At 37.6% G+C, this 27891-nt stretch overlaps 1 protein-coding gene and 1 pseudogene across 1 annotated transcript in view; one reads left to right on the top strand and one right to left on the bottom strand.

Moving 5' to 3' along the window:
- Window positions 1-23560, top strand: part of CYLC1 (cylicin 1) — a 120764-nt gene extending 97204 nt beyond the window's left edge. The window contains exon 6 of the mRNA XM_027608629.1: window positions 23427-23560. Within this exon, the coding sequence (XP_027464430.1) occupies window positions 23427-23459 (33 nt within the window). The 3' untranslated portion in view covers window positions 23460-23560. The remainder of the gene's footprint in view (window positions 1-23426) is intronic.
- LOC113930959 lies at window positions 5145-5861 on the bottom strand (annotated as a pseudogene).
- Window positions 23561-27891: the final 4331 nt, after the last annotated feature.

The following is a 27891-nucleotide window of genomic DNA, read 5'->3' as shown; positions in this document are numbered from 1 at the left end:
AATTTATTCCTAGGTATCTAATGGTTTTGGGTGCAATTGTAAATGAGATTGACTCCTTGATTTGTCTCTCTTCTGTCTTGTTGTTGGTGTATAGGAATGCCACTGATTTCTGTGCATTGATTTTATATCCTGCTACTTTACTGAATTCCTGTATGAGTTCTAGCAGTTTTGGGGTGGAGTCTTTTGGGTTTTCCACATACAGTATCATATCATCTGCAAAGAGTGAGAGTTTGACTTCCTCTTTGCCGATTTGGATGCCTTGGATTTCTTTTTGTTGTCTAATTGCTGTGGCTAGGACTTCTAATACTATGTTGAATAGCAGTGGTAACAGTGGACATCCCTGCCGCGTTCCTGACCTTAGGGGAAAAGCTCTCAGCCTTTCCCCATTGAGAATGATATTCGCTGTAGGTTTTTCATAGATGGCTTTTATGATATTGAGGTATGTACCCTCTATCCCTATACTCTGAAGAGTTTTGATCAAGAAAGGATGCTGTACTTTGTCAAATGCTTTTTCTGAATCTATTGAGAGGATCATATGATTCTTGTTCTTTCTTTTGTTAATGTATTGTATCACATTGCTTGATTTGCGGATGTTGAACCAGCCTTGCAGCCCAGGGATAAATCCCACTTGGTCGTGGTGAATAATCCTTTTAATGTACTGTTGGATCCTATTGGCTAGTATTTTGGTGAGAATTTTTGCATCCATGTTCATCAAGGATATTGGTCTGTAATTCTCCTTTTTGATGGGGTTTTTGTCTGGTTTTGGGATCAAGGTAATGCTGGCCTCATAAAATGAGTTCGGAAGTTTTCCTTCCATTTCTATTTTTTGGAACAGTTTCAGGAGAATAGGTATTAATTCTTCTTTAAATGTCGATAGAATTCCCCTGGGAAGCCATCTGGCCCTGGGCTTTTGTTTCTTGGGAGATTTTTGATGACTGCTTCAATTTCCTTAGTGGTTATAGGTCTGTTCAGGTTTTCTATTTCTTCCTGGTTCAATTTTGGTAGTTGATACATCTCGAGGAATGCACCCATTTCTTCCAGGTTATCTAATTTGCTGGCATAGAGTTGCTCATAATATGTTCTTATAATTGTTTGTATTTCTTTGGTGTTGGTTGTGATCTCTCCTCTTTCATTCATGATTTTGTGGATTTGGGTCATTTCTCTTTTCTTTTTGATCAGTCTGGCCAGGAGTTTATCAATCTTGTTAATTCTTTCAAAGAACCAGCTCCTAGTTTCGTTGATCTGTTCTACTGTTCTTTTGGTTTCTAGTTCATTGATTTCTGCTCCGATCTTTATTATTTCTCTTCTCCTGCTGGGTTTAGGCTTTATTTGCTGTTCTTTCTCCAGCTCCTTTAGGTGTAGGGTTAGGTTGTGTATTTGAGACCTTTCTTGTTTCTTGAGAAAGGCTTGTATTGCTATATACTTTCCTCTCAGAACTGCCTTTGCTGTATCCCAAAGATTTTGAACAGTTGTGTTTTCATTTTCATTGGTTTCCATGAATTTTTTTAATTCTTCTTTAATTTCCTGGTTGACCCATTCATTCTTAAGTAGGATGCTCTTTAGCCTCCATGTATTTGAGTTCTTTCCGACTTTCCTCTTGTGATTGAGTTCTAGTTTCAAAGCACTGTGGTCTGAAAATATGCAAGGAATGATCCCAATCTTTTGGTACCGGTTGAGACCTGATTTGTAACCTAGGATGTGATCAATTCTGGAGAATGTTCCATGGGCACTAGAGAAGAATGTGTATTCTGTTGCTTTGGGATGGAATGTTCTGAATATGTCTGTGAAGTCCATTTGGTCCAGTGTGTCATTTAAAGTCTTTATTTCCTTGTTGATCTTTTGCTTAGATGATCTGTCCATTTCAGTCAGGGGGGTGTTAAAATCCCCCACTATTATTGTATTGTTGTCAATGTGTTTCTTTGCTTTTGTTATTAATTGCTTTATATAATTGGCTGTTCCCATGTTCAGAGCATAGATATTTACACTTGTTAGATCTTCTTGTTGGATAGACCCTTTAAGTAGGATATAGTGTCCTTCCTCATTTCTTATTACAGTCTTTGTTTTAAAATCTAGTTTGTCTGAAATAAGGATTGCCACCCCAGCTTTCTTTTGGTGTCCATTAGCATGGTAAATGGTTTTCCACCCCCTCACTTTCAATCTGGGGGTGTCTTTGGGTCTAAAATGAGTCTCTTGCAGACAGCATATGGATGGGTCTTGTTTTTTAATCCAATCTGATAGCCTGTGTCTTTTGATTGGGGCATTTAGCCCATTTACATTCAGGGTAACTATTGAAAGGTATGAATTTAGTGCCATTGTATTACCTGTAAGGTGACTGTTAACTGTCTGTTGTCTGTGTTCCTTTCTGATCTTTGCTGCTTTTAGGCTCTCTCTTTGCTTAGAGGACCCCTTTCAATATTTCTTGGAGGGCTGGTTTCGTGTTTGCAAATTCCTTTAGTTTTTGTTTGTTCTGGAAGCTTTTTATCTCTCCTTCTATTTTCAATGACAGCCTAGCTGGATATAGTATTCTTGGCTGCATATTTTTCTCGTTTAGTGCTCTGAAAATATCTTGCCAGTCCTTTCTGGCCTGCCAGGTCTCTGTGGATAGGTCTGTTGCCAATCTAATGTTTCTACCATTGTAGGTTACATATCTCTTCTCCCGAGCTGCTTTCAGGATTTTCTCTTTGTCTCTGAGACTCGTAAGTTTTACTATTAGATGTCAGGGTGTTGACCTATTATTATTGATTTTGAGAGGGGTTCTCTGTGCCTCCTGGATTTTGATGCCAGTTTCCTTCCTCACATTAGGGAAGTTCTCTGCTATTATTTGCTCCAATATACCTTCTGCCCCCCTCTCTCTCTTCTTCTTCTTCTGGGATCCCAATTATTCTAATGTTGTTTCGTCTTATCGTATCACTTATCTCTCGAATTCTGCCCTCGTGATCCTGTAGTTGTTTCTCTCTCTTTTTCTCAGCCTCTTTATTTTGCATCATTTGGTCTTCTATATCACTGATTCTCTCTTCTGCCTCATTTATCCTAGCATTTAGTGCCCCCATTTTTTATTGCACTTTATCAATAGCCTTTTTGATTTCGACTTGGTTAGATTTTAGTTCTTTTATTTCTCCAGAAAGAGTTTCTCTAATAACTTCCACGCTTTTTTCAAGCCCAGCTAGTATCTTTAAAGTCATGATTCTGAACTCTAGGTCCGACATCGTACTAATGTCCGTATTGAGTAGGTCCCTGCCTGACGGTACTACCTCTTGTTCTTTTTGCTGAGGTGATATTTTTCGTCTTGTCATTTTGTCCAGAGGAGAATAGATGAATGAGAGAACAAAATGCTAACAGGTTAACAACGTCCCCAGCAAATATACTGTATACAAATCAGAAAAGACCTGAAACCAGGGGAAAAGAAAGGGAAAGAAAGAAAAAAGAAAGAGAAAAAAAAGAAAAAAAAGATAAAAACAAAAACAGAACAATACAAAAAAAGCAGAATATGATCAAATATGATCAGGCTAATGCATAGATCAGTGCCACACACTAGATTTTGGGCGTATTTTGGTCTGTTAGAAAAAAATGCCTCCTAAAATTTTAAAGGAAGAAAGACATATATGTACAAAATAAAGGTTGATACAATGAAGGGACGGAAGATGACTGTAAAGATGAAAATTATAAAAGATTTTATAAAAGGACTTGATAAGATAAGAAGTTGTTTGAAAAAAGAAAGAAAATTTAAGAAAAAAAAAAAAGAAAAAGGGAGAGAATGTGATCAGGCCGGAGACTAGAACAAAGCCATACACTAGTGATTTAGGGTATATTTTGATCTGTTAGAAGAAACTGTATCTCAAAATTTTAAAGAGAGAACAACTTATATATATATGCCAAAAATAAGGGTAACTACTATGAAAGGATAAAATATGACTCTAAAAATGAAAAATAAAAATTTTTTTTTAAAAAGGATTGATAAGATGTTGGTTGAAAAAGGGAAAAAGAAAAATAAAAAAAAACAGTTAACAAGAACTAACTTTGATGAACTAATGAATCGTGGTAAAAAAAAAAAAGCCATGAATTCTATGTGCAGTATTCCCCTAGCGCTGGAGTTCTCCCATTCTCCTTGATCGGTAAACGTGGTCTTGGCTGGCTGTTCGTGCTGATCTTCAGGGGGAGGGGCCTGTTGTTGTGGTTTCCAAATGTCTTTGCCGGAGGCTGAATTGCCCCGCCCTTGTCGGTCCGGGCTAAGCAAGCTGCTCGGGTTTGATCTCATGAGCTTTTGTTCCCTGCAAACTCTCGGTACAGACTTGGAGGACCAGGGCATAAATGGTGGCCTCCCAATCTCCACCCGGAGGAGCTGAGAACTCGGGGCCCCGCTCCTCAGTGCACCCCCAGAGAGAAGCAGTCACTCCCGTGTCCCCGGTCTCTGGCCGCACTCCGTGCTCACCCGGCCTGTGACCGAGTGTTTCTATCTCTGGCACCCGACCCCGTGTGGAGTCTCCAAACCCAGCAGATCCCTGCGGTGCGTTCCCCCGCCGCTCCTCCCCGGGAAGGAAAGGAAGGCTCCCCAGCTCTGCCACTTGTTGGGTCCCTGCTGGGGGAGCAGTGGCCCAACTGGACCACGGATCACAGTTTATGGCAACCCCGAGCTGAGAGCCCACGCCTCGGCTCCGCCTCTGCAGCCAGCTTCCCTGCTCCGACACCTGGGAGCTCTGGCGCACTCAGGCACCCCCGGTCTTTCTGTGACCCCGAGGGTCCTGAGACCACACTGTCCCAGGAGGATTCCACCCCCTGCTTAGCCACTGCAGCGACGTCCCTCAGCCGAGCCAACTTTTAAAAGGTCCGATTTTGTGCTCCGCGGCTCTATCACTTGCCAGAAGCGGCCGGCGGAGGCCCCTCCCACGCCGTCTATCCTCCCGAATATCGCCTCAGATTCACTTCTCCGCACGTCCTACCTTCCAGTAAGTGGTCGCTTCTCTGTTCAGAGAGTTGTTGCTACTCTCCTCTTCGATCTCCTGTTGAGTTCGTAGGTGTTCAGAATGGTTTGATCCCTATTCAGCTGAATTCCTGAGACCAGACGAAATTTAGGTCTCCTACTCCTCCCCCATCTTGCTGCGCCCCCACAATGGGGTGTCTCTTATTGTAACATAGAATTCCAGGAATCAAGGAGGTGATAAAGTGGCAACCGTGAGTTTGGGAAGACCTGCTACTCTTAGGAGACCTGTTGCTCTACCCTTGATTCTACAATGGCTGCCAGGCAGATCACTCCACCACTGGAGCTGACCCATCCCATGGCCAAAGCGAGAGCATTGACATGAATTGCCAACACTCTTCCTTGGTCATATCTTCCCAGTAGGTAGCATTGGCATGGCCACAGAGATAGGAGCTCCCAGAGCCCCCGGTGGCAAAGGACTGCCTTACCATCATACCCTCCATGAGCACTGAGTACACCTGTCCTCCTTCTTGGGGGTCCCAGCCCACAATGATGATTCCTACCATCAGGTCTTCTCAGTATCAGGAACACATCTCCTTAAAGAGGCTGGCTGCCTTTTGTACCAGCAGAGGCTCCTTCAGCTCAATACTGTGGAAATAAGCTGATAAGTGACAGGATCAGCTATGGCCTGGGTATCAGGTGCTGAGTCTGAGCAGCAGCAGAAAATACAGTCATAAATAAGTGGCAAATTGTCAGTCACACAATTGGCAATGTAGGACTTAGTTGTTGTTCTGGAGTCGCTCCCAGAACCACACCCCCATCAAATTGCTTGGCCATGACAGTGGTCCCTATGGAGACTTCCTGGCTTTCCCAGTGTGGGGTAATGGCCTCTGGACCACAGTCTGGTGTGGCCTGCTCCTCCAGTGGCTACTAGGGTGGTTGCCATCTTCGTCCTCTGGTATTGCCACTATTCATATACTTTTTAATACTTTGTTTTTTTTAATGTGGTGCATCATGTTGGTTGATTTGTATCTGTTGAACCATCATTGCATCTCTGGAATGAATCTCACTTGATAATGTATTATTCTATTAATGTTTAATCCAATTTGCTAATATGTTGTTGAGGATTTTTACATCTATATTCATCAGAGATATGGCCAGATACATATTTTTGTAGTTTTTCTGGGTTTGGTATCAGAGTAGCACTTGCCTTTTAAAATAAGTTTGGCAGTGTTCCTTTCTCTTCCATTTTTTTTAATAATGTGAGGTGACAAGTATTAACTCTTCTTTAAAAGATTGATAGAATTAACCATAGAATTAATCATGACGGGCTTCTGTTCGTTGGGAATTTTTTTTTTTTTGATTACTGAATCAATTTCATTGCTAGTAATTGGTCTATTCAGATTTTCTATTTTCTCATGATTCAGTCTTAGGAGATTCCATGATTCTAGAAATTTCTCTATTTCTTCTACGCTGTCTAATTTCTTGGCATATAATGATTCAAAGTATTTTTTATTTTTTTTTGTAATTCTGTGCTGTTATAATTTCTCCTCTTTTATACTGATTTTTAAAAAGATTTTATTTATTTATATGAGAGAGAGAGAATGAGAGATAGAGAGCACGAGAGGGAAGAGGGTCAGAGGGAGAAGCAGACTCCCTACTGAGCAGGGAGCCCAATGCGGGACTCGATCCCGGGACTCCAGGATCATAACCTGAGCCGAAGGCAGTCACTTAACCAACTGAGCCACCCAGGCACCCTATACTGATTTTTTTTAATTTGGGTTCTCTCATGTTTTTCTTAATGAGTCTGGCTAAAAAATTGTCAATTTTGTTCATTTTTTCCAAAAAAAAAAAAATAGCTCCTAATTCCATTGATCTTTTCTATGTATTTTTAGTCTCTGTTTTATTTATTTTTGCTCTGATCTTTATTATTTCCTCCCTTCTATTAACTTTGGTCTTTGTTCTTCCTGTTTTATTTTTCTAGTTCCTTTAAATGTAAAATTAAATTGTTTATTTGAGATTTTTTGTTTGTTTGTTTCTTAGGTTAAGCTTGAATTGCTATGAACTTTTCTCTTTAAACTGCTATATCCCAAAGATTTTGAAATTTTATATTTTTATTTGTCCCAGGTTATTTTTTTTATTTCCTCTTTAAGTTTTTCACTGATCCATTGGTTGTTTAATTGCATGTTGCTTATTCTCCATGTATTTGTGGTTTTTTTTTTTCCAGTTTTCTTCTTGTAATTAATTTCTAGTTGTAAACCATTGTTGTTGGTAAAGATGTTTGATTTGATTCCAATTTTCTTAAATTTAGTGAGACTTGTTCTGTGACTTAAAATGTGATTAATACTGAAGAATGTTTCATGTGCACTTGAAAATAATATGTATCTTGCTGTTTTTGGTGTAATGTTCTGTATATAAGTCTATCTGTTCTAATGTGTTGTTGAAGGCCAATTTTTTATTGAATTTTTGTCTGGATGATTTATCCATTGATGAAAGTGGAATATTAAATTCCTTTACTATTATTGTATTGCTGTCTATTTCTTTATTTCTCTTAATATTTGCTCAAGTATTTAGATACTCCTGTATTGGGTGCAAAGATGTTTACGAATGTTAAAACTTCTTTTTGAATTGACTCCTTTGTCATTATGTAATGCCCTTCTTTGTCTTTTGTTAGTTAAGTTTTTAACTTTTTTGGTCTGATTTTAAGTATTATTACCCTAGTTTTCTTTGTCTTTCTATTTTCATAGTATATTTTTTTATCCACTCCTTCATTTTAGTTTATTTTATTTAAGTTTGAGGTGAGTGCCTTATAGGCAATATCTAAGATATTTTTTTATTTTTTTATACATCCAGCACACCCTATGTCTTTTGATTGGAGAATTTAGTCTACTTATATCTAAAGTATTATCAATTGGTAATACTTATTGCCATTTTGTTCTTGTTTTCTAGCTGTTTTTGTAATTCCTTTCTCTGTTCCTTTCTACTCCTCTTTCTCTCTTCTCTTGTGGTTTGATTTTTTTCTTTAGTATTATGTTTAGATTACTTTTTCATTCTCTTTTGTGTATTTAGTATAAGGTTCTTTGTTGTTGTTTGTTTTGCTGCTTTCTGTTACTGTGAGGTTCATATGAAATATCTTAGGTATACTACAGTCTCTTTTAAGTTGATAAAAACTTTGTACACATTCCAAAGCTTTATATAATTACTCATCCCACCCAAAAATATTTTTGAAGACACATTTTACATCATTTTATGCATCCTTTAGCTAATTATTGTACTTTAATTAATTTTACTACTTTTGTCTTTTATCTAAAATACTTACTTTATAAATGGCTGATCCACTAATTTATTATTTATTTATCCTTTCTGGTGAGATTTCTATTTTTTATGTTTTGTATTATTCATTAGTGCCTGTTTTTTTAGCTCAGAGAAGTTACTTTAGCATTTATTTTAAGGCTAACTTAGTGGTGATAAACTCCTTTAGTATTTGCTTATCTGGAAAATAATTTGTAAATCCTTTAATTTTGAATAATAACCTTGCTAGGTAGATAATTCTTGGTTTGCGATTTTCCTCTATCAGCACTTTGAATATGTAATGCTACTCCTTTCTGGCCCATAATGTCTCTGTTGAAAATTCTGAAGCGTTAAGGGTTTCCCTTGTAGGTAATAAGTTGTTTTCCTCCTGCTACTTTAAAAAGTCTTTCTTTATCGTTAAATTTTACAATTTTTAAAATATGCCTCACTGTATTTCTCTTTGGTTTCATCTTGTTTTCTTGTCCCTGATTAGAGATGTCTATTAATTCCTTATATATATTTATGGCCCTTTATTTTTCTTTTTCCTATTCTGTTTTATGTTGTCTCAGAGGTCCCTTACAGTATTCTCACTTCCTTTATTTTTTTAATTTTATTATCTTATATTAATCACCATATATTACAATATTAGTTTTTGATGTAGTGTTCCATGATTCATTTTAGTGTATAACCCCCAGGGATCCATTCACTACGTGCCATTTTTAATACCCATCACCAGGCTAAAGTATCCTCCCGCCCCCTCCCCTCTACAATTCTCTGTTTCTCACAGTCCATAGTCTCTCATGGTTCATCCCCCCCGATTCCCCCATTCATTCCCCCCCTTCCTGCTATCTTTTTTTTTTTAACATATAATGTATTATTAGTTTCAGAGGTAAAGGTCTGTGATTCAACAGTCTACACAATTCACAGCACTCACCATAGCACATACCCTTCCCAATGTCTATAACCCAGTCACCCCACCCCCCCAACCCCACCACTTCAGCAACCTTCAGTTTGTTTCCTGAGATTAAGAAATCCTCATATCTTTGAGATGGTATGATACATGTTTTTCTCTGATTGACTATTTTCACTCAGCATAATACCCTCCAGTTCCATCGAAGTTGTTGCAAATGGCAAGATTCCATTCCTTTTGTTGGCTGCATAATATTCCATGTGTGTGTGTGTGTGTGTGTGTGTATATATATATATACCACATATTCTAATCCATTCATCTGCCAATGGACATCTTAGCTTTTTCCATAGTTTGGTCATATGGGCATTGCTGCTATAAACATTGGGGTGCATGTACCCCTTTGGATACCTACATTTGTATCTTTCGAATAAATACCCAGAAGTGTAATTGCTAGGTCATATAGTAGCTCTGTTTTCAACATTTTGAGGAAATTCCATAAGGTTTTCCAGAATGGCTGCACCAGCTTGCATTCCCACCAACTTTATAGGAGGGTTCCCCTTTCTCCACATCCCTGCCAACATCTGCCATTTCCTGACATGTTAATTTTCACCATTCTGACTGGTGTAAGGTGGTATCTCATTGAGGTTGTGATTTGGATTTCCCTGATGCCCAATGATGTTGAGCACCTTTTCATGTGTCTATTGGCCATTTGGATGTCTTCTTTGGAAAAAATGTCTGTTCATATCTTCTGCCCATTTCTTAATTGGATCATTTGTTCTTTGGGTGTTGAGTTTAGGAAGTTCTTTATAGATTTTGGATACTAGCCCTTTATCTGATATGTCATTTGCAAATATCTTCTCCCAATCTGTCCGTTGTCTTTTGGTTTTGTTGAGTGTTTCTTTGCTGTGAAAAAGATTTTTATCTTGATGAAGTCCCAGTAGTTCATTTTTGCCCTTGCTTCCCTTGCCTTTGGCGATGTTTCTAGGAAGAAGTTCCTGCGGCTGAGGTCGAAGAGGTTGCTGCCTGTTTTCTCCTTTAAGATTTTGATGGACTCCTGTCTCACATTTAGGTCTTTCAACCATTTGGAGTCTATTTTTCTGTGTGGTGAAAGAAATAGTCCAGTTTCATTCTTCTGCATGTGGCTGTCCAATTTTCCCAACACCATTTGTTGAAGAAACTGTCTTTTTTCCATAGGACATTCTTTCTTGCTTTGTCAAAGATTAGTTGACCATAGAGTTGAGGGTCCATTTCTGGGCTTTCTCTTCTGTTCCATTGATCTATGTGTCTGTTTTTGTGCCAGTACCATACTATCTTGATGATGACAGCTTTGTAATAGAGCTTGAATTCCGGAATTGTGATGCCACTAGCTTTGCTTTTCTTTTTCAACATTCCTCTGGCTATTCGGGGTCCTTTCTGGTTCCATACAAATTTTAGGATTATTTGATCCATTTCTTTGAAAAAAGTGGATGGTATTTTAATAGGGATTGCATTGAATGTGTAGATTGCTCTAGGTAGCATTGACATCTTCACAATATTTGCTCTTCCAATCCATGAGCATGAAACGTTTTTCCATTTCTTTGTGTCTTCCTCAATTTCTTTCATGAGTATTTTATAGTTTTATGAGTAGATTCTTTGCTCCTTTGATTAGATTTATTCCTAGGTATCTTATGGTTTTGGGTGCAATTGAAAATGGGATTGTCTCCTTAATTTCTCTTTCTTCTGTCTTGTTTGTGTATAGGAATGCCACTGATTTCTGTGCATTGATTTTATATCCTGCCACTTTACTGAATTCCTGTATAAGTTCTAGCAGATTTGGGGTCGAGTCTTTTGGGTTTTCCACATAAAATACCATATCATCTGCAAACAGTGAGTTTGACTTCTTCGTTGCCAATTTGAATACCTTTTATTTCTTTTTGTTTTCTGATTGCTGTGGCTAGGACTTTTAATAATATGTTGAATAGCAGTGGCGATACTGGACATCCCTGCCGTGTTCCTGACCTTAGGGGGAATGCTCTGTTTTTCCCCATTGAGAATGATATTCGCTATGGGTTTTTCATTGATGGCTTTTATGATATTGAGGTATGTACCCTCTATCCTTATACTCTGAAGAGTTTTGAACAAGAAAGGATGCTGTACTTTGTCAAATGCTTTTTCTGCATCTATTGAGAGGATCATATGATCCTTGTTCTTTCTTTTATTGATGTATTGTATCACATTGGTTGATTTGCGGATGTTGAACCAACCTTGCAGCCCAGGGATAAATCCCACTTGGTCATGGTGAATAATCCTTTTAATGTACTGTTGGATCCTATTGGCTAGTATTTTGGTGAGAATTTTTGCATCCATGTTCATCAGAGATATTGGTCTCTAATTATCCTATTTGATGGGGTCTTCTGGCTTTAAGATCGAGGTAATGCTGCCCTCATAAAATGAGTTTGGAAGTTTTCCTTCCATTTCTATTTTTTGGAACAGTTTCAGGAGAATAGGTATTAATTCTTCTTTAAATGTTTGGTAGAATTCCCCTGGGAAGCCATCTGGCCCTAGGCTTTTGTTTGTTTGGGAGATTTTTGATGACTGCCTCAATTTCCTTAGTAGTTATAGGTCTGTTCAGGTTTTCTATTTCTTCATGGTTCAGTTTTGGTAGTTGATACCTCTCTAGGAATGCATCCATTTCTTCCAGATTATCTAATGTGCTGGCATAGAGTTGCTCATAATATGTTCTTATAATTGTTTGTATTTCTTGGTGTTGGTTGTGATCTCTCCTCTTTCATTCATGGTTATTTATTTGGGTCTTTTCTCTTTTCTTTTTGATAAGTCTGGCCAGGGGTTTATCAATCTTGTTAATTCTTGCAAAGAATCAGCGCCTAGTTCCATTGATCTGTTCTACTGTGGGTTTTTGTTGTTGTTGTTGTTCCTTTTTCATTGATTTCTGCTTTGATCTTTATTATTTCTCCTCTCTTGCTGGGTTTAGGCTTTATTGGCTGTTCTTTCTCCAGCTCCTTTAGTTGTAGGGTTGCGTTGTGTATTTGAGACCTTTCTTGTTCCTTGAGAAAGGCTTGTATTGTTATTTACTTTCCTCTTAGGACTGCCTTTGCTGCATCCCAAAGATTTTGAACAGTTGTGTTTTCATTTTTATTGGTTTCCATGAATTTTTTTAGTTCTTCTTTAATTTCCTGGTTGACCCATTCATTTTTCAGGAGGATGCCCTTTAGCCTCCATATATTTGAATTCTTTCCTACTTTCTTCTTGTGATTGAGTTCTAGTTTCAAAGCATTGTGGACCAAAAATATGCAGGGAATGATCTCAATCTTTTGGTAGCGGTTGAGACCTGATTTGTGATCTAGGTTGTGATCTATTCTGGAGAATGTTCCATGGGCACTAGAGAAGAATGTGTATTCTGTTGCTTTGGGATGGAATGTTCTGAATATATTTGTGAATTCCATTTGGTCCAGTGTGTCATGGAAAGTCTTTATTTCCTTGTTGATCTTTTGCTTAGATAATCTGTCCATTTCAGTGAGGGGGGTGTTAAATCCCCCACTATTATTGTATTGTTATCGATGTATTTCTTTGCTTTTGTTATTAATTGGGTTATAGAATTGGCTGCTCCTATGTTAGGGGCATAGATATTTACAATTGTTAGATCTTCTTTTTGGATAGACCCTTAAAGTATGATATACTTTATATCATACCTCATCTCTTAGTATAGTCTGTGTTTTAAAATCTAATTTTTCTAACATAAGGATTGCCACCCCAGCTTTCTTTTGGTGTCCATTAGCATGGTAAATTGTTTTCCACCCCCCGCTTCAATCTGGGGGTGTCTTTGGGTCTAAAATGAGTCTCTTACAAACAGCATATAAATGGGTCTAATTTTTTTTATCCAATGTGATACCTGTGTCTCTTGATTGGGGAATTTAGCCCATTTACATTCAGGGTAACTATTGAATGATATGAATTTAGTGTCATTGTATTGCTTGTAAGGTGACTGTTACTGTGTATTGTCTGGGTTAATTTTAGGCTTTCTCTTTGCTTAGTGCACCCCTTTCAATATTGCTTGTAGGGCTGGTTTTGTGTTTGCAAGTTCCTTTAGTTTTTGTTTGGTCTGGAAGCTTTTTATCTCTCCTTCTATTTTCAATGACAACCTAGCTGGATATAGTATTCTTGGCTGCATATTTTTCTGATTTAGTGCTCTGAATATATCATGCCAGTCCTTTCTGGCCTGCCAGGTCTCTGTGGATATATGTGTTGCCAATCTAATGTTTCTACTATCGTAGGTTACAGATCTCTTATCCTGAGCTGCTTTCAGGATTTTCTCTTTGTCTCTGAGACTCGTAAGTTTTACTATTAGATGTCGGGGTGTTGACCTATTTTTATTGATTTTGAGGGGGGTTCTCTGTGCCTCCTGCATTTTGATGCCTGTTTCCTTCCCCAAATTAGGGAAGTTCTCTGCTATAATTTGCTCCAATATACCTTCTGCCCCTCTCTCTATTTCTTCTTCTTCTGAGATCCCAATTATTCTAATAGTGTTTCATCTTATGATATCACTTATCTTTCCAATTCTTCCCTCATGATCCAGTAGTTTTTTACGTCTCTTTTTCTCAGCTTCTTTGTTTTCCATCATTTGGTCTTCTATATCACTAATTCTCTCTTCTGTCTCATTTATCCTAGCAGTTAGAGCCTCCATTTTTTATTGCACCTCACTAATAGCCTTTTTGATTTTGATTTGGTTAGATTTTAGTTCTTTTATTTCTCCACAAAGAGTTTCTCTAATATCTTCCATGCTTTTTTCAAGCCCAGCTGGTACCTTTAAAATCATCATTCTGTACTCTAGTTCTGACATCTTACTAATGTCTCTATTGATTAAGTCCCTGACAGTCAGTACTTCTTCTTGTTCTTTTTTCTGAGGTGATTTTTTCCATCTTGTCATTTTGTCCAGAGGAGAATAGATGAATGACAGAAGAAAATGCTAACAGGGTAACAACAATCCCAGAAAATATACACTAAACAAATCAGAAGAGACCTGAACCTGGAGTAAAAGAAAGTGAAAGAAAGTAAAAAGAAAAAGATAAAACAAACAAACAAAACAGAGTGTGATCAAATATGATCAGGCTGGTGCATAGATCGGTGCCACACAGTAGATTTTGGGCATATTTTGGCCTGTTAGAATAAAGTGCCTCCCAAAATTTTAAAGAAAGAAAAACTTATATATGTACAAAATAAGGGTAAATACGATGAAGGGATGGAATATGAGTGTAAAGATGAAAATTATAAAAGATTTTATAAAAGGAATTGATAAGAAGTTGGTTGAAAAAAGAAAGAAGAGGATTTATTTTTTTTAAAGATTTTATTTATTTATTTGAGAGAGAGAGAATGAGAGATAGAGAGCACGAGAGGGAAGAGGGTCAGAGGGAGAAGCAGACTCGCCGCTGAGCCGGGAGTCCGATGTGGGACTCGATCCCGGGATTCCAGGATCATGACCTGAGCCGAAGGCAGTCGCTTAACCAACTGAGCCACCCAGGCGCCCAAAAGAAGAGGATTTAAAACAAAAAGAGGAGAGAATATGATTAGGCAGGAGACTAGAACAAAGTCATACACTAGAGATTTAGGCTATATTTTGGTCTGTTAGAAGAAACTGTATCCCAAAATTTTAAAGAGAGAACAACTTATATATATATACCAAAAATAAGGTTAACTATTATGGATAGAATATGACTTTAAAAATGAATATAAAAAAGATTTTTTTTTTAAAAAAAGGATTGATCAGATGTTGTTTGGAAAAGGGAAAAAGAAAAATTCAAAGAAAAAGAAAAAGTAAAAAAAGAAAATTAAAAATATTAACTTTGAAAGAATGAAGAATTATGGGAAAAAAGCCATGAATTCTATGTGCAGTGCTGGACTTCTGTCATTCTCATTGTTCTGTAAACTTGGTCTTGGCTGGCTGTTCTTGCTGAACTTCTGGGTGAGGGGCCTGTTGCAGTGGTTCTCAAATGTCTTTGCCAGAAGTGGAACCACCCTGCCCTTGCTGGGGGCCGGGCTACATAATCTGCTTGGGTTTGCTCTCGGGAGCTTTTGTTCTCTGTAAGCTTTCCGTACAGCTTTGGAGGATGAGAGTGAAAATGGCAGCCAGCCTCCCAATCTCCACCCTGGAGGAGCTGAGAACTGAGGGTCCCACTCCTCAGTGAGCCCCCAGAGAAAAGCAGTCAATCACTCCTCTCTCCCCAGTCTCCGGCGGCACTCCGAGCTCACCCAGCCTGTGACCGAGTATTTCTATCTCTGGCACATGACCCCATTTGGGGTATCCAAACCCAGCAGATTCTTGTGGTGCGCTCCCTTGCCACTTCTCCTGGGGGGAGGAACGGGAATCTCCCCCGATCTGCCTTGTTGGGTCTCTGCTGGAAGAACAGTGGCCTGACTGTGCCATGGATCCCGGTTTATGGCAACACCTAGCTTAGAGCCCACTCCTTGTCTCCATCTCTGCAGCCAGCTTCTCTGTTCCAATACCTGGGAGCTCTGCCACACTCAGGCACCTCCGGTCTTTCTGTGGCCCTGAGGGTCCTGAGACCACACTATCCCAGCGAGGGTTCCACCCCCGGCTTAGCCACTAGAGCGACGTCTCTCAGCAGAGCCGACTTCTAAAAGTTCTGATTTTGTGCTCTGCTGCTCAATCACTTGCCAGTAGCAGCTGATGGAGGCCCCCTCCCCCGCCGCCTATCTTCCCGAATATCACCTCGGATTCAATTCTCTGCAGGTCCTACCTTCCAGAAAGTGGTAGCTTTTCTGATCAGAGAGTTGCTGCTGTTCTTTTCTTTGATCTCCTGTTGAGTTCATAGGTGTTCAGAATGTTTGGATCCTTATCTAGCTGAATTCCTGGGACCAGAAGAAATTTAGGTCTCCTACTCCTCTGCCATCTTTCTCCTCTAAATCTCCTCACTTCATTTAATTATTGTTTTTTTTTTCCTTTTGTGCTCTGACTTGGTGTTTTCCATTGCTTTGTCTTCTCAATCACAAATTCATAATATTTTATCCATTGTGCTGTTGAAACCCTCTAATGTATTTTTCAGTACAGTTATAATTTGTTTGGTACTTTCTTATATTTTCTATTGCCTTGTTGAAGTTCTCACTGTATTAATCTATTCTTCTCCCAAGATCAGTGAGTATCTTCATGATCATTACTTTGAATACTTTATCAGTTAGGATGCTTATTTCCACTTCATTAAAGTTTTAATTTTGGGGATTTGCCTTATTCTTTGGTTCAGAACATATTCCTCTGTCTCATTATTTTGGCTATCTGTGTTTGTTTTGTATTAAGCAAAATGGCTACCTCCCTCAGTCTTGAAGAAGTCTTGTGTAGGAGCTGTTCTGTATGGTCCAGAAGTATAATTTTCCTTGGCTGCCAGAGCCAGGTACCCTATGGATGCACCTCTTGTGGGTTGAACATACCCATGGAGGACACAGTTGCTGCACAGAGATGGTGGAGTTTGAGGCCTTTGCGTGACCTGTGTGTAGCTCAGTCCCTGCACAGGGAGAGAGTAATTTGAGCCCCTTGTTTATCTCATTGTAGCTTGGTCTCTGTGTCAGTTAAGTAGGGCTTGGAGCACTCATTTTTCCAAGTTGTGGCTAGTCTGCTGCAGAGGGAATATGGGTCTAAGGGCATTTGTCCAAACTGATTGTAGTTCATTCAGTGCATGGGTTGGTTAGGGGTCAAGGCAATTGCTAACCCAGTTGTGGCCCTTCCACTGCATTGCGATGGCAGGATGTGGGGCCTTTTTCAGCTTAATTTTGGCTTGGTTGTTGTGTGGGGAGTGCTGGGCTTGGGGTACTTGCCTAGACTGGTTGTGCCTTGTTCTCTGCATGGGTTAGGCAGGGCTTGGGCACTCATCTGGCCCTATTATAGCTTGGGTTCCTTGCATGGTGGGTGGAACATGGGGCACTCAGACATCCTGGTTACAGTGCAAGATGGACAGCACAAGCCCTCTGGTGCTAGCAGCCCAGAGGAAGAGCATCAAAAATGGTTCCTATTGCCTTTTCAGCAGCAAGTTGAAGTGAGATTGCAAAAAATGACATCTTCCAGTGCTTCTGCTCCATGATAAAGTCCAACAGGTTTCTGCCTCTTTGGAAGCTGCTTAAAATTAGTAAATAGTTCTTTGTCACTTATGGTCTAGATACTTTTCAATCTCTTGCTTTGATGCTATCAGGACAAATGGGTTTCCACACAAGTCCTTTAAGAGTGGGATCTTTGTCCCCTATAATTCCATGATTCTCCTGGTCTTAATTTCTATTGATTTTTCAAAACCAGACATTTTGGGGTATCATCTCTCTGGTGCTAGCTCCCAAAGTTAGGATGACTGATGATTAGGTATAATCCCTTCACTCCTCAAGGGAGAGTTCCATACTTTTGGGATTCCTCCTGATTGTTACCATCTGTGAGGTAGTCCTGGGCAAGACCATTTATCTGCTCCCTTACCCTTCTTGATGTGTCTCTTTGTCTTTTTTTGGAGGCACTGTTTTTCTAGTTATCAGGTCCTTTTCAGGGGAAAATTGTACCATATGTAGCTGTACATATTTTGTGTTCATGGGACAAGATGAATTTAGGGCTTACCTATGCTACCATCTTGAACATTCCTCTAGTTTTTTTTTTAAGTGTGCTTTTAATGGTCCCCTGTAATTACATATACCAGATACCATGGCTTTGTTTCCACCCTTAACCCCTTTTGACCTCTTGCACTCATTGGAAATGTGTCTCCTCCTTTAATTTCCCCTCAATTTCAACTATGGTTTTCTTTTTTCTTTTCTTTTCTAACTACTATTTATCTATCTGCATTTCTGGCACTTCTTCCTCTCATGTCCAACTCAATTGTTTATGGTTCAGTTCTTGGTTCAGTTATTCCACTTTTCTCTACATATTGTTCTTGAGAGAATTCATCTATTATTAAGGCTTCAATGTTCACATCTCTAGGTATTTCCAAATCTATATCCTTAGAGTATTTTCCCATCCATACTCTTATCTGCTATCTTCTATATTCAACCAATTTCTAAGTTGCAGAGAACAGGAAAAAAATGGATTTGAGTCATAACTTCACTGTTATGTAGCATTTTTTAAAATTTGGATTAAGTTATCTGGAAATAAGAATAATAGTACCTAACCTATGCAGTATAACAAATTGTTTTTAGGTTCAAATGAAAGAGTATGTGAAAAGGTTTTGTAAATTCTAAATCACTATATAAATATAAGACTATTACTGTTACTACTGCTTTTACGTCTTAATTTCTATTTCTCTCATTTTCTTATGTAATTGTTTGTCCCTCTATACTTATTTTCTTCAAAGCTCATCTTCCCCCTATAAACACTGTAACACTTATATTGTTATTTATAGGCTGAGTTAATGTTAATATTGTCTTTGAACCAGACTGAAAGCACTTCAAGGACAGGATGAAAACTTTTCTATTCATCGTAATGCCCAGAACATTGTTTGGCATTCATGAGATGTTTAATAAATATTTTTGAGAGATTAACTTTGAGATATTGTCAGGACAAGTTATGATTTTGTTATTTTATAGGTTGAAATTTTATGTTTAGAATAAGTTGTGGTATTCAATAGAATTACCCATGTTTATTTGTTTCCTATGTCAATAAATATTTCTTGAGCAAATGTTCTGTTTTAAACACTGTTCAAGATAATGGAGATACCCAGACACATGCTTATTTCTGCCACAGAACTTAAAATATTCCCTCATAAAATGAGGATGCCGGTAGCTTGTCTTGAAACTAGTCTTCCTTGAAAATAGGAACATTCAAAATATCACATAAGTATTCTACTTTTACATTCTTTTTTAATTTGCTTTATTCCTGAAAACTAGAAAAGTAGGCCTTCAGAAAAGTATTTCATAAATTTTAACATTATTTAAGATGAAAATGATGATAAAAAAGAATACACACAAAGGAATATTACTCAGTTATAAAACAGAATGAAATCCAATGGCATGGATGGAGCTAGAGTGTATTATGCTAAGTAAAATAAGTCAGGGAAAGACAAATACCATATGATTAAAATCCACATGTGGATTGAGCAAAGGGAGGAAAAATTGTCAAAGAGGCAAACCAAGAAAGAGATTCATAACTATGGAGAACAAACTGATGGTTACCAGAGGAGAGGGGGGTGGGAGAATGTGTTAAATAGGTGATGGGGATTAAGAGGCGAACTTGTGATAAACACCAGGTGTATGTAAGTGTTGAATCACTAGATTGTACAAATGAAACTAATATTACACTGTATGCTAACTAACTAGAATTTAAATAAAGACTTAAAAAAGAATAGAGAATTCTCTTCTCTTGATAATAGCTATCTATAAAAAAACTTATAGAAAATTTCATACTTTCCCATTAAGTCAACACACATTAAGATCAAGAATAAGGTTACAATACACCAAAGATGTCTTTGATTCTTCTTTTCTTCACAACTTTTGTTGGATCTGATTAACTCAAAAAATATCTAAAATATGACCACCTCTCATCAACTGCTACCAACTTGGTCAGCCACTGTTATATTTCTTCTGTAGAAAAAGTACATCACAACATGTCACTCCTCTGCTTAAAAATTTCAATGAAGGGATGCATAGCTCCTTTTGGGAGTGATTGAAATGTTCTGAAACTTGATTGTGGCAGTAGTTTGACAAGTATAGATATACACTTATATATGTGAGATATGTATATATAAACTCAGCAAGTTATCCATTTAAATGGATGCAGTTTATTGAACATCAATATAATTAATAAAGATTATGTTTAGGATTGACAGTGTTAAATTAAACCTAAGAGAAACAAACTAACTTGCAAAAAAAAACTTTAATATTTCACCATGTCACTCAGAATAAGTGTCAAATTTCCACAATTGCCAACAAAGTCCTAGACAACTTTCTCTCTGATCTCATCTTATTTTCCTCATCATCAATCTGACCTAGCCCCTTTGGCTATCTTGCTGTTCCTAGAACATCCCAGGAATATTATTTAGGTTCTTGCCCTGATATACCCCTCTACATAGAATATTATTTCCTTAGATTTACACATGGCTAATTCTCTCCTTCAAATATTTTCACAAATGTCAATTTCTCAAGGAAGCTAATATAACCAATTATTTAAAATTGCAGCAAACTCCACCCCCTGCACTCCAATCCTTACCTCATCTATTTTTTTCTATAGAATTTGCTACCTTCAATTGTATAATTTAATTATGTTTATTGTGTATATCCTCTAGTAGAATGTAATCTCTGTGAGGGCAAAACTCTTTGTTTTCTTCACTAATATATCTCAAATTCTGAAGAGCGTGGGTGGCACTCAATATTTATTGAATAAGTAATTAGTATAACATTTATTAGAAAATTAGCAAGAAATTAATAAAAAAATGGGCAGTTTTAAAAATCCAGATGATACTGGATAGTGTAATTTTTAGTGTGCCCAGTTCATTCATTCATTCATTCATTCAAAAAGGGTAAAAAAAGAGCTATCTGTCAAAAGACTATCTATCAAGGTGATATTTGACCTGGGTCATGAAGGATAAGAAATATTTTGAAAGGCAAAGACAGTGGGGAAGTTTCTATCCAAGAACACCCAACCAGTTAATAAAAGAGCCAGTTTATGAAATTACATCCCTAGATACAAAAATAACAGAATGATATTGAAAGATGATATTAACTGAAGTAAAACACAGAATTTCCAAGCAGAATCCAAAGTGAATAGTGAGAGGGACACAGGGTTGTCAACTGACATAGTAAGCATAATGGAAGTCTACGGGGCATAAAAACAGCAGAAGGTTGTGATGCTTCTACATGAGCTTTTTTTTTTAAATTCTAAACTATAAATTGAATGGAAAGAAGGCCTTTGATTTTTTAATAATGGAGTTTCAAAAGATTTTTTCTTGCCTATTGTATAACTGTTGATATGCTGTTGCTTTGCTGTGCTTCAAACATGCAACTACTCAGCCTATCTCCCCTCACTCACCATTAGTTTTGATTTCTACTTGTTGACATTTGGATGTCAAGAGCAAACTCGGATTCTAAGATCTCCCTTCCTTAGACAATGTTTCATTTTCTGGAAAGTTCCAGAAACTCAAAATTCTTTCCTGTATGGAAAAAATTCCACCACTAACTTATTATTACCTGAATTGTCAAAATAATTTCCTATTAAGGTATTACAAGCTTAATTTTGATTACTGTCTTAATTCAGGTTGCTATGACAAATACCATAGACTGGGTGGCTTAAACAACACATATTTCTCACAGTTTGGCAGCCAGAAGTCCACAGTTAGGGTACAAGCATGGTTGAGTTCTGGTAAAGAAACTCTTCTTAGGTTTTAGACACCGCTTTCTTGATGTATTCTCGCATGGCATAGAGAAAGCTCTGGTCTCTTCATTCCCTTACAAGAGCAACAATCCCATCATGGGGACTCTACCCTTATGACCTCATCTGAACTTAGTTACCCCCTATAAGTCTCTTTCTCCAAAAACCATCACATTGAGGATTAGGGCATCAAAATATGAATTTTAGGAGAACACAAGTATTCAGTCCACAGCAGTTACTCTTCAAGTGTTAACTACAGTTTAACTGAAACATTTAAAAAATCTAAAGGGGCACCTGGGTGGCTCAGTCAGTTAAGGGTCAGACTTGGTTTCAGCTCAGGTCATGATCTCAGAGACCTGAGATCGAGCCTTGCAGCAGACTGCTTGTCCCTCTCCCTCTGTTCCTCCCACCTCTCTCTCTCTCATAAAGAAATAAAATCTTAAAAAAAAAAATTCTTAAAGCCAAAATGTAAATGAATGAATTTCAAATGTTTGGATTTGGGGTAATGTGAAATGCTTTAGAAAGTGGCATTTCTTTTTTTTAATTTAATTTAATTTTATTATGTTATGTTAGTCACAATGTAATGTAATGTAACATTATAATGATGTTACATCATTAGTTTTTGATGTAGTGAAACAATGAATCGTAGAAAGTGGCATTTCTAGTGCTTCTCCCAAATCACAATGTATAAATGAAAGTTATCCCACCTATATTTAAGGCTTGACACAGTTAACATTTCATCCTAATTATTTGGGAAGCATCATGATGTAGAAAAAAATACTGAACTGTAAATCAAGAGTGTTAGTGATATGACATGTTTCTGAAAGTAAAAGATACTCATAAAAAATGGCCAAGAAATAGAAATATAATTTATACAGGAGGAAATAATTAAGTATAAGAAACAAAATTATTAAAAAATATTGACCATGGTTAGTAATCAAAGCAATCTTATGAGATAATTTCTCATTTAATAATGAAATAAAAATAAATGATATATACCTAAATATATATTAAACATTTTATATGTATTATATATGTAAAATATCTTACATGTATATCTTACATACTTTAAGGATGGTGGCGCATTTATTCACTGCTGACTGCAAAAGAGGAACAGTGTAAACTGATTCAACCTTCCTCTAGAATTATATGGAACTATGAAGGAAGAGTCATAAATGAGGCAATACTATTTGACTAATAGTTTCAATACTTAAAATGTAATAAAAATATCAGCAGAAGGAAAAACAAACTCTAGGAACAAAGACTGATTGCAATACTGTCTATAACAGAAAAACTTTGGAATTAAGCTAAATGTATACAATTAGGAGAATGGTTTAGTAAAATATAATAGATATAATAGTATGCATTCATTGAAATGCTAATTATAAAACCTTGATAATTAAAGGGAAAAGTTAAGAGACTGAAATAGGAAAGAATACTATGGGATCACAACTAAGCAAAAATCTGCATGTTTGTGAACAAAAATAGACAGTGATATGCAAATATGAATATACTTACATTAATGTGGTAGAATTTGGAATGACTATCAGTTATTTTAAATATATTTTGTGTTTTTATATTATATTATTAATTTTAAATGTTCTAGTCCTTTAAAATAGTTGTGAGATCTTTGACGCATAATGTACATCGATAGGACTTGGTTCCTACACAAATGCTAGTTGTAGGATGAGTATTCAGTACTTTTCATCTTTTAATGAACATTAGGATCACTCATGGAAGTTGTTGAACATGCAAATTGCTAATTCCATCTCAGACTTTGACTTGGTAAGTCTGGGGTAGGGTTCAGGGACCGGCATTTTTAATAAGAAATAAAAATTATATCCAAGTTCCCTTTCACTTTTGACATTATGTGTTTTGGTGTGGTCTCTCAAAAAACAGGAACTCTCTATAATTAAGATAAATAAAATTTCCCTTTTTCTTTTCTTTTCTTTCTTTTTTTTTTTTACTTTATTTCTCAGCCTGAAGCAAAGTGGATTCATAAGCTGCTTTAAAAAACAACTGAGCACTTGGTTTCACAGAATGGCCTTACCACAGTAAATACTGGCTACTCTCAGGTGAGCATTTCTACTTCTGTGGAACTGTAATAAATAAAAACAAGTCTTCCATGAGTCCCAGGAGCTGATTTTTCATGTAATTTATAGAGGTGATTTTAGAGTTATATGTTTTATTTATTAAGTGCTTGAACTACTCAAGCCAAATTGTTGTAGCATTTCACCCCATGTTCTGAAACTTTAATTTGGAAACCATATCTGAGTTTAGGTGAAAACTTAACAATCTTCCTTCGGATACCCTATCATGTTTTGTTTTATCTATCTTTTACTTAGCATTAAGAAAAAGTAAACAAAGAATGGAGGGAAGGAACCAGATATCTTATGCCCTTAAAAGAAATAGAGAGCTGTAGGGGCACCTGGGTGGCTCAGTCGTTAAGCGTCTGCCTTTGGCTCAGGTCATGATCCTGAGGTCCTGGGATCAAGTCCCACATCGGGCTCCCTGCTCGGCGGGAAGACTGCTTCTCCCTCTCCCACTCCCCCTGCTTGTGTTCCTGCTCTCGCTGTGTCTTTCTCTGTCAAATAAATAAATAAAATCTTAAAAAAAAATAGAGAGCTATATGTAGACAGTAACCGCCAATTCCTCCATACATATACAGACCTCTAAATGTAATCATTTACATTTAGACACTTTTTTTTAGTTTATCACTTTACTTAATAATAAGCTGCAAGTTACCCTGAAAGAATAATGCACATTTGTCAATTATTTTACATTTTCCAGAAATATGCTTGTCACATTTATTCCTGAGAGCAGGAAAGGGGGTGGAAAGAAAGATGATATATTGGATAGATGGATAGATAGATGATACATGATAGATAGGTAGATAGATAGGTGATAGATGATAGATAGATGTCTTAGTCTGTGTACAGACTGATATAACAAAAATACCATAAACTGGGCAGTGCATAAACAAGAAAAATTTATTTCTCACAGTTCTGGAGGCTGCGTAGTCTGAGATGAAGGCATCAGAAAGTTCAGGGTCTTGTGAGAGCCCACTTTCTGGTTCATAGACCTCTTCTCTCACTTACATAATGGAAGGGGACTAGGGAGCTCTGGGTCCTCTCTTATAAAAGCACTAATTCTATTTCTGTGGGCTCTACTCCCCCAAAGCCTCAAAAGGTCCTACCTTTGGGGTATTAGGCCCCACCCGAATACCATCACATTGGGAATTAGGATTTTAACATATGAATTTTGGGAAAACACAAACATCCAATCTATTGCAATGATGAATATACAGATAGAGGTATAGACAGATATAAATATGAAGACCTTCTTCATTGCATCCAGTCTGCTTTCTGCCTTTTGTTATAATCTTGACTTCTATTTACTCAGATTTCAGATCCAATTCGTAAAGAGGTGTCATTTTTCTAACCCATTTGATAACCTTACACATGTCCTAAATGACACATAAAAGTTTTTTTATTGCAACATTGTAAATAAGAAAAGTTTAAAAACAATCCAATTGTTTGTTAATAAATGATTGGTTGAATATATAACAGTACTTCTTTGCAATGGAATGACATGTGAATGTGAAAAGGGATAAAGGAGCTTTATGTAGTGGTATGGAAAGATCTCTGACTTAAGTTTTAGTGAAAAAAAAAATCAAAGTGAATAACAGAGTATATGCTGTATGAGCTATGGTATTTTTTTTTTTAAAGATTTTATTTATTTATTTGAGAAGGAGAGAATGAGAGACAGAGAGCACAAGAGGGAAGAGGGTCAGAGGGAGAAGCAGGCTCCCTGCCGAGCAGGGAGCCCGATGCGGGACTCGATCCCGGGACTCCAGGATCACGACCTGAGCCGAAGGCAGTCGCTTAACCAACTGAGCCACCCAGGCGCCCAAGCTATGGTATTTTTTTAAAAAGCAGGAAAAGAAAATGTGTGTGTGTGTGTGTGTGTGTGTGTGTGTGTGAGTGTGTGTGTGTGTGTGTGTCTGTATTTACCTGTCATTGCTTAAAGAAACTCTGGAAGGAAACAAAATAAAATAATAAAAACAGTTACCTATAAATAACAAGTGATGTTGGAGAAATAAATAAATGAGAAACAGGGATGAAATTTGACCCAATACTGATATTCAGCCAGTATACAAGGATAGATCTATAATTACTGGTAAAATACTTACAAAACTGTTGGTAAATGGCAGCTACACAGTTCACCCTCCACCTGAAATGTCTTTTTGGCCTTCTTCCCTAGAACACTAGTGATCCTCCAGGAATTCAGAGCTAAGGCATAATGAAAAGTGTAAAATACTCATTAAGGGAAACTGGTGAAGACTAAAAGAGAAAAGGAGAAATAGTAGGTAGGGAGAAACTTCAGATCACCATGCAGTTCTGATCCACATTAAAGGAGAAAGAAAAAAGAAAGCTGGGAAGGAAGAACCTCAGACTATGCTCAGAGAAAGGCTCAACCAGGCCAATGAGGAGTCCCAAACAAATACTGCTCTTTAGAGGAGTCTGTTGTTAAGTAATATCCTGGACTTAGTATCCCCACAGTGCTAAATCACTAGCTGGCAGCAATCCAGTGAAAGAGTAGCCCTGGCTTACACACTGGTGAATCTCAAATTTGCAGTAGCTTGAGGCTATCAAGTAACTACACTCCTCACAGCAGAAACTTTCTTGAAGTGAGATCTAATCAGCAAATTCCCATGACTGTCACTACACAGATCCACTACTATCTGTATTCACCCCTCCAAAGTTCCTGTGGGCTTCTCCTTAGGTGAAACTTAAAAGAAGTGGAAAAATGATAGCCTTCATCACTGCTGTTAATCTTAGGGCCACAAGTGGATGACCTCCTACACTGTCCATTCTTTCTGCTCATCTTCAGCTATTGCTTCTATAGGTCTTGCTGCCTTATCTGGTGATATGATTTCAAACTGGATTCCTGAAGGTTCTGAGCCCCTAATAATCATACTTCTTTCAAATCCCATTCATAGTAAAAATTGGGCAAGGGAGTCCAAGTGGATCATGTGGCTCCCACAGATATTCCCTTTTTCTTATATTGTGCAAAAGAACTCTAACTTCTCTTGCTCATCAGGCTAAATTACCCTGTCAAGGTGGTGACTCTTCTTCACAGCAGCTGACCTCTAGACAAAAGGAATCCAAACTTCACAACAGCTGGCCCCTAGACATAAGGAGTTCAAAGTTCCCTGGCAGCAGCCATAACCTGTACTTCAATGGGACTATTACTATATCCCTGGCAAGAATATGTCCCTTTGGGGGGGATTAGGATTTATAACACTGCACTGGCCAGAGCTGATGTAACAAGAAGAACACAAGCACCCAGTGAGCCATTGCAAGTGATGGTAAGTGAGGCCACTCCTGAGGATATCCCTTGATATCTAAGCACATGTGTTTTTCCTATTCAAGACACAACATTATATAGAAGTTGCTGTTTTCATGCATACACTGTATCTTAAAGATACACTCAGTTTTTCAGTGTTGCATCCAAGCTAACACTTTATTGGGCCTTCAGTAAATCATTCAAGCTCTCTCTGAGGGAAGCCACTTCTTGATAGTGCAATATATAATTTACCAGTGAATCTCTTGGTCAGAAATTCACTCCCACATCTCCTTTCCTGTGAAGTGAATCCTCTGGTTGGATGCTATACTCCTTCAAGATCATCCCTGAGTGTGGCTGTAATGTAGGTGCCATATATTTATAGCTTGAACCTACATACTGAACCAACTTATTTATAAACCAAATTCAGGCTTTCTCTCCTCATTCAAATATTCATACATGCAAGCTGAGGGAAGTGCTGGTATAAGTGTGTTGGATGACATAGAGGTCTATGTAACCTATTCATACAATTTATTTATAATCTCTGGTTCTGCCTGGACTTGATCCCAGAATGACCATGTCCATTTCATGATGGATAGCTACTGGGCTGGCATGACTTCTTGATTTGGTAGGTCCAACAGAATCTGGCTTATAATTGGCAGTTCTGGATTCATAATCATTTGGTGCCCCATTATATAGCATTTTGTCTCTATTATGGCCCAGTATCATGCCAAGAGCTCTCTGTTAAAGGACATATAATTCTCAAATATAAATGGCATGGACTTCAGAATCCCAGGGACTTGCATTGAGATTCTCACACTGGAACCTGCCATAAGCTCCACCTTGCACATTTCCCTACCACTGACACCTCCAAAACCATAGAGTTTTCTTCATTATGTGCCACAAGCTGCAAGGCTACTGACACCACAACTCAGACTTGCTGTCAAGCCCTTTTCAGTTTGAAGGTCCCACTAAAATCTGTCACCCTTTAATGTAACCCAGTAAATCAAATGAAGCAGTATTCTTAGGTGTAGAATATGTTGCTCCAGAATCAAAAGAAGCCCATCAAATATTCTATTTCTTTCTCTTCAGTAATAA

The sequence above is a fragment of the Zalophus californianus genome, chromosome X (genome assembly GCF_009762305.2).
Source record: "Zalophus californianus isolate mZalCal1 chromosome X, mZalCal1.pri.v2, whole genome shotgun sequence".
In the NCBI taxonomy this organism is placed as follows: domain Eukaryota; kingdom Metazoa; phylum Chordata; class Mammalia; order Carnivora; family Otariidae; genus Zalophus; species Zalophus californianus.
This window is presented reverse-complemented; position numbering and strand designations above follow the sequence as displayed.